Source organism: Embiotoca jacksoni, unplaced genomic scaffold, assembly GCF_022577435.1.
Source record: "Embiotoca jacksoni isolate LCO1_2020_lvr unplaced genomic scaffold, fEmbJac1.0.p SCAF_4, whole genome shotgun sequence".
Lineage (NCBI taxonomy): Eukaryota > Metazoa > Chordata > Actinopteri > Embiotocidae > Embiotoca > Embiotoca jacksoni.
The window spans coordinates 24,496,036-24,506,035 of NW_027185392.1; the positions used below are offsets into that span (position 1 = coordinate 24,496,036).

Sequence of the window (10,000 nt, forward strand, 5' to 3'; positions counted from 1 at the left end):
ACTGCTGTTGTCACACTGACAAGTGCATACCGGAAAAAAACTAATTAAAAACATGATTAAAAACGAATTAAAAGGAAAAAAGGCCATTTAAAAACCACTTTGAGACAAATGGACACAAGACGACAGAGATAAAAGAAATAAAAGAGTGATAAAATAGTGAGATAAGAACTAGAAATTAAAAACGAACATAAAAGATGAGTACAATGCATTAAACAGATAAAAGATAGAGTTAATCAGAAGGTGTGATAAAACATGAGATAGAGGTGAGAGGAACTAAAAGTAACTGAACGGATGATGAAAGGTGTGAAAGTTTGGAGGAAATAACAAATAGATGAAGAAAAAAAACGTATTTTTTTGTGTCCTGATTAATCTGCTTGCAGTTGTTTTGTGTTTTTCAGCTCATTTCGGTTTCTGTGCTCTAGTTATTTCTACTTGTGGTCATTTCGTGTCGTGCCGAAATATAACAAATATAAAAGAGTGAAGTACAAATATGAGGTGTTTGTTTTTTCCCGACCACTGAATGCTTCCGGTGGTTTTCATTGGGACGTTGTCAGATATGTTTTTTCTGCTTCATATGAGACAGTCATCAGGGGCGAGGCTCGCTGGAACAGGAGGACAAACCTGTTTCTGTGTGGAGGGTGTGCTCCTTCACCGAACACACCAGGCCACTCGCCCCGTCACTCTTCACCTGACGCCTGCTGCTGCACCTGCTGAAGATCTCCCTGAAGAAGAAGAGGAAGAAGAAGAAGAAGAAGAAGAAGAAGAAGATGCCCCTCCACTCCACTCTGTCCGGCAGAGGCTCCGGTTCCGTCCCGGCTGTGGACACCCAGTCGGATGGAAAGTCGTTCGAGCAGCTGAGGAGGGAATGTCTCCAGAACGGCGTCCTGTTCGAGGATCCCGACTTCCCCGCCGCTGACTCATCGCTCTTCTTCAGCCACAGCGTTCCTGTGGCGTTTGAATGGAAAAGGCCCCGGGTACTCAGATCTTTCTTCTTCTTCTGTAGATGTTGCTGGGAGGAGGACTGAAGTTGTAAAATGGCTCAAACTACGTCCTCTTAAGTTCATGAGTGGTTTCTAAAGCTAATCAATTTAGCATATTTATGGGTTTTAAAAACAAATTGAATGACATGCTGTTCTGCAGTGAACTGTTCATAGACTGTTTTATGATGGATCAACATTTGCTGTCATACTGGTCCAATTTACTGTCGTCATTTGGCAGTTTGTGATATTAATTGACACATTACTGATAATACAGCACCCTCAGTATAAAGCAGTTGTAGCTGTAAAACCAGTTCTGCAGGAGAACTGTGTAAATAGAGAGAAGTGCAGCACAGCTTCCTGTCGGTGAGACTTTGTGCCCTCACGCCTCCATGTTATCTGCAGTAAAACACCGTTTGCAGGAGGCGTCGTGCTGCAGCTGATCAGCTTCAGACAGGACACTTGTGGAAACAGTGTTTTTTTCAATGAAATCTTTAAAGACATGTTATAATATCTTATTTTCTTTTTTTCACTCCTTTCCAACGTCCTTACCTGCTGACATACCTGCATCACTGACCTGGCTAGAGTAGAGTAGAGTAGAGTAGAGTAGAGTAGAGTAGAGTAGAGTAGAGTAGAGTAGAGTAGAAAGCTCATCCCTCACGTTTGTTACAACTACTACACATTTCTGTGCTGGGCGTTCCTCCACATCGAATGCTTCGGCTGCCTGCATGCTGTGAGGTGTGTGTTTAGCGTTGAGCTGACTGGCATTTCAGGCTGATTAATATGCCAGGAATGTGAACACACCTATCGCTGGCACCGATGTCACCTCTCACCTGTCAGTTCTTTAAAAAGACAAATCAACCTGTTTCTTTTCCTGTTTTTTGGCCCTCCTACAGGAGCTGTGTGACAACCCAAAGTTCATCGTAGACGGTGCAAACAGGACGGACATCTGCCAAGGACAGCTCGGTTGGTGCTCCAGTTACCTGCCGGACTTTGTCAGTTTTTTAAATGCACATATTTCACTCCTTTATGAATGAGGCTCTTGTTTGTCACCGCAGGGGACTGCTGGCTCCTGGCAGCCATCGCCTCTTTGACCATGAAGAAAGAGACATTGGCCCGAGTCGTCCCCCATGACCAGGACTTCGACCACAGATACGCCGGCATCTTTCACTTTCAGGTCATTTGGTTAACGTGTCCTTCTAAAGACTCCACATCTTCCCAAATGTTCCAGTATGGATTTCCTTTATAGTACTACATATACTATACAACAATGGTGACTTCTGACCAGAGATCCGAATTAGAGATACCTGTGGGTCCAAAGAACGCTGCACCTCCAACCCAGGTTTCAGAGTAAAAGTATCATGGTTTGGTGGTATTATCACGGCAGTATCGTGGTACTATCATGGTTTGGTGGTATTATCACGGTAGTATCGTGGTACTATCATGGTTTGGTGGTATTATCACGGTAGTATCGTGGTACTATCATGGTTTGGTGGTATTATCACGGTCGTATCGTGGTACTATCATGGTTTGGTGGTATTATCACGGTCGTATCGTGGTACTATCATGGTTTGGTGGTATTATCACGGTAGTATCGTGGTACTATCATGGTTTGGTGGTATTATCACGGTAGTATCGTGGTACTATCATGGTTTGGTGGTATTATCACGGTAGTATCGTGGTACTATCATGGTTTGGTGGTATTATCACGGTAGTATCGTGGTACTATCATGGTTTGGTGGTATTATCACGGTCGTATCGTGGTACTATCATGGTTTGGTGGTATTATCACGGTAGTATCGTGGTACTATCATGGTTTGGTGGTATTATCACGGTAGTATCGTGGTACTATCATGGTTTGGTGGTATTATCACGGTAGTATCGTGGTACTATCATGGTTTGGTGGTATTATCACGGTAGTATCGTGGTACTATCATGGTTTGGTGGTATTATCACGGTAGTATCGTGGTACTATCATGGTTTGGTGGTAGTATCGTGGTAAAGTTTATTATCATTATTATATATATATATATAATAATGATAATAAACTTTATTTGTAAAGCATACATAAAAACAATGTAACAGTCAAATTAAAGTAAAACAGATGTGACAAGAAACTTCAGACTGATAAAAAAAAAAAAAATCATAATTATTTTTTCCAAACCTAGTTTTAATCCATAAATCAAATATGAAAATTAAACTACATGTGATACCTTGTACAGGATGAAGCGGTAACAAACTTCACATCCACAAAAGCTGTTGAAAGGTTTAAATTCTTTCTCAAAATATAAAGTCTTTTCTTTTAAAACCAGATATTTCACCATCATCTTTCTTTCTTTTTTTTTCTGTGAAGATGTTAATGTGTTGGTCGCTGCTCACAAATGAGCCAAACTTCTTTCACAACAGAAGTCTTTTTTCCGTGTTTTCTGCTCCCTCAGTTCTGGCAACACAACCGTTGGCTGGATGTGGTGGTGGACGACCGGCTGCCGTCCGTCAGGAATCAGCTCGTCATGGTTCATTCGGCCTCCAACGACGAGTTCTGGAGCGCCTTGCTGGAGAAAGCTTACGCCAAGTAATGTACCTCACATCGTTTCTACCCACTGAGCAACATACGATAGCAGTGAAACACTTTACCTCCTCCTCGGTGGTAAAATCCTTTTAAACTCATAAAATGTGGCTGTGTTGTTTCTGCTTTTGTCTTTGTCACATCCGCGTTGACCGATTCGATGTGTTTATTCCAGAATGCACGGCAGCTACGAGTCGCTGAAGGGCGGCAGCACGATGGAGGCCATGGAGGATTTCACCGGCGGTGTGGGGGAGATGTACGACACCAAGAAAGCTCCAGACAACCTGTTCTCCGTGATGAAGAAGGCCCATGACCGAGGCTCCATGATGGGATGCTCTATCGATGTAAACACCTCATTCCGTTATTGTTCATTTCCGCCCCTCAAATATCACATGACATGAAGTACTGTAGCCGGCTCTTCTGTTTTCTGCAGATCACCAGCTCTGCAGAGTCCGAGGCCAAGACGTCCTCCGGCCTGGTGAAGGGACACGCGTACTCCATCACAGGCCTGGAGGAGGTGAGACCCCCCACAGAGAGCCGGTATTGAGTTCTGACTGGAACCAGCATCAGCTCTGCAAGCTGACGAACGTGTGAAGTTAAAAGATAGAAAGCTTTTATTAAAGGCTTCCAAAGAAAGAAAAAAAAGAGCAGTTAAACAAAGCAACATTTCAAAACTGCCAATTATTTTAACAATGAAGTCTTTTACTGTCATAATAAAGCGTTCTGTCTGCGTTTCAGGTGAATTTCAGAGGTCAGACGGTTCGGCTGATCCGCGTCAGGAACCCGTGGGGTCAGGTGGAGTGGAACGGACCCTGGAGCGACAAGTAAGAACGGACGCTTCATCAGCACTTTACAGAAGCACAACACGCGTGGAAACAAATGAAAAGCAGATCCACATCCAGGTGATCTGATCCGGCAGGAGCAGACAGGTTCAGGACACCTTATTTCATAAGCTTTTGCCATTGGCGTCGCAACGTGAGATCTCAAGGCCGCTTTCACCTGCATGAACGAAATTCGGTGGACACGTGTTTCACAGCTCGATCTAAAACTGTCATGGCACCACGAGCCAACCTCAACAGGAAGTCCACCATTTTGAATTTTGTGACTATTTTGGCGATTCACACGTGTTGTACTTTAACGAAGTTCTCCTACAGAATTTATCGGACTGATTTGAAATTTGGTGTGTGCAGTCTTCGCATATTTGGGATGAAAAGTTATTTAACAAAAAAGTGTTTTTGTCTAACGGTGTGTCTGTGATGTGGCGGCCATTTTGAGCGTTTCACGTTTTTGCTGTTATTTGAATGTACGTTGTCCGATCTTCCTCAAACTTTACATGTTCTTTAACAGTCCCACCCTGAAGACATCTTGATGGTAATATTCGGTCCTCTTCCTAGCGCCACCTAGTGGCAACAGGAAATGACATTTTTCATTCTTTCACGTGCTTCTTCAAGCTGGTTGATGACAACAGTCTCCAATCGGGTCAGAAAAGCTTTAAGATGTTGGTGATGATATTTTGAGAAGTCCGTGCGTTTTCGGTGAAGGGTGTCGCTATGGCGATGCGGCAAAGTTTGATGTTTCGCTATGACACAGGACGATATTTCAATTAAGACGTTTCAGCGTCTTGGTATTGTGCAAGTAACTCAGCTTCTCAAGAGACTTTATGAAGAGAAACAAAGATGGTTTCCTCGTGCTTTTCTTTTAACGACAAGTCAAAATGTCTGCCATGAAAAAGGTTTGTTCAGTGATCCCTCCTGAGTTGAGAGGAGAGCTTACAGCTGTGCTGTAGTTTATTAGATTAAAATTATGTCTCAGTGGGATTTAAAAAACAAAAAAGCACGAAAATATTTAAAGCAAAAAACAAGGTGGACTCCTATAATGATCTGTATTACTAAAGCAGCTGCACAGTGGAGAGCTTCTGAAATCCTTTAGTTGTTGATATTCAGGTTCAGACAAAGTGCTTTAACATGTTTTGATATTCATTTGGCATGACGTAATAATTTTTCTGAACCAAAGACAGTCCTACACATTTGATTTTTACTTTTAAAGTCTCATCACAGTAAATATCTTGTGGTTTTTATCATTATGTGAACTGAAATTAAACAAATTAATTGCGCACCACACTCATCTTAATCTTAAAGGCCTAAATGTAGAATTATTTTATTCATTCTTCAACATAAAGCCACTTGTTATATGTTTAAATGCATGTTATGAAGACTTAAAAATGTCATACTCATCAGTCCAAAAAAATCCAAATGTGATTTATAAAAGATTGAAGGTAAAAAAAATATTTTTTTTAAAAATAATGGCTGTTGGCGTGTGTTTTGGTTGGTTGTTGCTTCTCTCTGTTTCCCGTATGTTCAGGTTATAATAAATAGTTTTGTGTTTCAGTTCCAGAGAGTGGAGTTATGTTGACAAAGCTGATAAAACTCGCATCCTGCAGAAGTCAACAGAAGATGGTGAATTCTGGTGAGTCCGCACGATTATAGACTAAGAAATTGATAGTTTTAATTTAGCACTGGGATTATAATGTAATGTTGCTTTAGTGTGCAGTGAATGTAGAGGTAGAATAAATAGAGGCTTAGAAATGTTGGGCTGAACTTTTTATGCCAGAGGCCAAATGAAGAAGCTTAGAGTCCTGTGAAATAAGGCTTTAATATGATCTCGTTGTGTAAATGTTGAGTATTTACATCTGATTTTGTTACCATTAAATTTCACATTTCAGTAAATATCACGACTAACGTAAATACTCTGGTCATGAAAGAGTCCACGCTTCGTACTGATGTCCATATTCACATTTTATTTGCTGATGTAACATGAAAACTAGGAAACAAATGAGAGCTAACCTGAAATGACACCAAGCAAAATGTGTTTTAGCTACGTCAAAGAAGAAAAAACACTGCAACTCGCGCAGGTTAACTTCTGGTGTTGTCATAGCAACATGTTTGTTAACGAAAACATATGCTACATCTCTGATTGTAGTTTTTTTTTTTTTTTGATGATCCAATGAGTTTTTCAATGGTTTGTTTAGCTGTAAGAAGTAGGAGATGGTTTTAAACCAATAAAAGTAACACTTCATATTTTTTCTCAGACTTTGCAGCTTTCTTTGTTTCGTTAACATATGCTGCTCTAAGAAGCGTCAGCTACACGTATATTGCTCAATAACACAAATTTACCTCAAGGCATTTTTCTGTGCAATATGGTCACTTCCTGCTCCAAACCGCTCCGAACTAACAAGATGGTGACGGACAGAATCTGAACTGGAGGATTCATAACATTCACAAATCAACGATGACATCACTGATGGTTGATGACATCACTGATGGTTGCTGATTGGTTCAGACTGTGGTGTGTTTTGTGTATGTTGCAAAGCAGGATTCCTGTGAATACACGTACACAAAATGTTGTGATGACATCATGTTTTTTATGATTTTAGGATGGAGTTTGAGGACTTCAAGAGGAACTATGATAAGGTGGAGATCTGCAACTTGACCCCGGACTCCCTGACCGACAACACGAAGCGCCACTGGGAGGTCAACATGTTCGAGGGAAACTGGATCCGTGGCTCCACTGCTGGAGGCTGCAGAAACTTCGTCGGTGAGAATGAAACATATTCTCCAAACTCAGCCAAGAGTCAGGAATGCTTACAGATTTTATCGTAGAAGGAATTGAATGTCTTTTTTTTTCCATGTTTGATTTGTTGATTTTTGGCATTAAACGGTGAAAGCGAAACTTATTTCAGTTGGTGTTTCTGTCCTAAACCACCGTCTCTCAAGTTATGAATCTTTCATCTGCAGACACGTTTTGGACGAACCCTCAGTTCAAGCTGGAGCTGGCGGACGCCGACGACGAGGACGACGTGTGCAGCGTGGTGATCGCTCTGATGCAGAAGAACCGACGGAAGCTGAGGAAAGAGGGTCTGGACATGGAGACCATCGGCTTCGCAGTGTACGAGGTCAGAAGGACACTGAGCTGATATGTTTTTCTCCTCGTGGTGTCACTTTGTGGTGAATGATGGAAGATTTATGTTCCAGTGTTTTCCTGGCAGTGATGTGATCAGTCAACTCAGAGCAGAATTAGATTCTTTGGATTAAATAGTAAGAGGCCTAAATTACGGAGCACCGGAGTGGCCATAGAGAGAAACAAGATTTAAACGAAATACTAAATCGAGGCCACGAGATACTAAATTGTGCACATGAAATAGCCTTTCGTTTCCAATTGAATTAATTCATTCCCATGTTTTAATTAATTTGTACAAATTTTAATTCATTTGTACGCGTTTTAATTCATTCATTCCCACTTTATAATTGATTCCTATGCATGTTTTAATAAATTTGTTCCCACGTTTAATTCATCCGTTCCGACGTTTTAATTCATCCGTTCCCATGTTTTAATTAATTCGTTCCCACATTTTAATTAATTCGTTCCCATGTTTTAATTAATTCGTTTCCACGTTTTAATTAATTCGTTCCCATGTTTTAATTAATTCGTTTCCACGTTTTAATTAATTTGTTCGCATGTTTTAGTCAATTCGTAAGTACATTTTAATGCTTTTTTTGCACGTTTTAGTTCATTTGTTCGCATGCTTTAATTCATTTATACGGATGTATTAATTCATTCGTATATACATTTTAATGATTTTTTTTTGCACATTTTAATTAATTCGTTTCCACATTTGAATTCATTTCTATGTACGTTTGAATTCATTCATTCATTCATTGAATTCATTCGTACACACATTTTAATTAATTCGTTCCCACGTTTTAATTAACTTGTGCTCACCAGATCAATTTATATTTAGAAACAGCTCAGCAGAACAGTTCCTCCTCTCAGCATGAAGGTCACCTGCTTCAACTGTCAGCTGACCGACTATAAAGGCGATAGCATCCTCAGAGTTAGCATGTTGCTAACGATATAATCACAAACTCTCAATATCATCGTTATTGACTTTTACTAACAATAATCCTTCACATCCTTCATCACAGCTGTCCTTAGTTAACAGAGTTGATGTTTGCCTTGTTGATAGCGTAGCCAGTCTGACATATTTAGAGTCACTAAAAAGGCTTCAGGCTAATTAAAATGTGCGCATGATTTAGTACGTCGTGGCCTCCAGTTAATAAATCGTGCACCCAGTTTTTCCCTCCATGGCCCCTCCGGGTTTCCGTACTGCAGCCGGCTGTTACAACAAACAGAATTCCTGGTGTGAATGTATTATTTGTCGGGGAGTTGTTTGCAGTCTTCCATCTTTCTGGTTCATGTTAAATGATCAGCGCAGCTTTAATGAGACTCTACCACTGCTGACGTCATCGCCATCCTACCCACTGACGCCGGCTGCTGATTGGTCGAATCTCCAGAGTGACCGAGCGAGCGTCAACGTGAGCTGAAAAAAACTGAAGTTGTGAACAACCCGTACTGACCTCTGAGGAACAAATTCATCTGCAACTTTATTTGAAGGCCTTTCCAGCAACAGTTTGAGCGAGCTGTCAGCAGAATAAGAAAAACAACAGAAGTAAAGAAATATTCTTCAATGATTTTTGTTTGTATTTATTTCATTTGTAGACTATTAATGAGGCCTGAGGATGACATCAGGATCTTCATGAACATGTTGAAATAGTTGAATTGCTCTCGTCATCTGAACATGTTGGATATATGTGTAAGACACGAGAGATGACCGACTGAAGATGGTAAAATAAGTAAAGATATCAGATGTGTTGATCCGACTGCGGTGAATCCACCAGGCTCCGGATGAGGAGGACCAGGTGGGGAAGGACTTCTTCCGCTACCACGCGTCCAAAGCTCGCAGCCGGACCTACGTCAACATGCGGGAGGTGTCAGAGCGCTTCACGCTGCCTCCTGGGAAATACCTGCTGGTGCCCACCACCTTCCAGCCGCACCACGAGGCCGACTTCCTCATCCGCATCTTCTCGGAGAAGAAGGCCGGAGCACTGTGAGTGTTAAATAGTCTGTATAAAACTTAAAGAGTCCTTGAAAGGTTTAAAAAAAGGTTTAAACTTACATTTTTTATTTTTCTTTCCGTTTTCTTTCCTCTGCTAAATCCTTCATAAATCAAATACACAATCAAATTAGCCCAAACATTATTTTATCTCTGCGGAGAGTTTAAGTGTTCCAGGGCCTTTAATCTAATATGAATAACATTCTTATGGTCGTCCAGAATAAGTGTTGTAAATATTCAGCAGCAGAAAACCCATTAAAACGAGGTGTCTGTGTGGTTCTGTTCCACAGAGAGATGGGGAGCAGCGTTGACGCCGACCTGCCAGATGTGAGTAGATAACGTTGGTTTGATCGACCCGTCGGGTCTGCCGGCGCTGACTGTGTTGTTCCCGCCAGCCGCCGATGCCCAGCGCTCCCGAGGAGGAGAGCGACGAGGAGAAAGGCCTGAGGAGGCTGTTCGAACAGCTGGCTGGTGCGGTGAGGAAACAATAACTCCTCTGACATTACT

The 10,000-nt window shown here is 41.4% G+C and overlaps 1 protein-coding gene across 1 annotated transcript in view; it reads left to right on the forward strand.

Moving 5' to 3' along the window:
- The first annotated feature begins 653 nt into the window (after positions 1-653).
- capn9 (calpain 9) overlaps positions 654-10,000 on the forward strand; it is a 20,151-nt gene continuing 10,804 nt past the window's right edge. Inside the window, exons 1-13 of the mRNA XM_069168000.1 lie at positions 654-974; positions 1,874-1,943; positions 2,036-2,154; positions 3,416-3,549; positions 3,719-3,887; positions 3,977-4,060; positions 4,282-4,367; positions 5,932-6,009; positions 6,977-7,137; positions 7,338-7,495; positions 9,279-9,487; positions 9,784-9,820; positions 9,889-9,969. Of these exons, the coding sequence (XP_069024101.1) occupies positions 768-974; positions 1,874-1,943; positions 2,036-2,154; positions 3,416-3,549; positions 3,719-3,887; positions 3,977-4,060; positions 4,282-4,367; positions 5,932-6,009; positions 6,977-7,137; positions 7,338-7,495; positions 9,279-9,487; positions 9,784-9,820; positions 9,889-9,969 (1,593 nt within the window). The 5' untranslated portion in view covers positions 654-767. The remainder of the gene's footprint in view (positions 975-1,873; positions 1,944-2,035; positions 2,155-3,415; positions 3,550-3,718; positions 3,888-3,976; positions 4,061-4,281; positions 4,368-5,931; positions 6,010-6,976; positions 7,138-7,337; positions 7,496-9,278; positions 9,488-9,783; positions 9,821-9,888; positions 9,970-10,000) is intronic.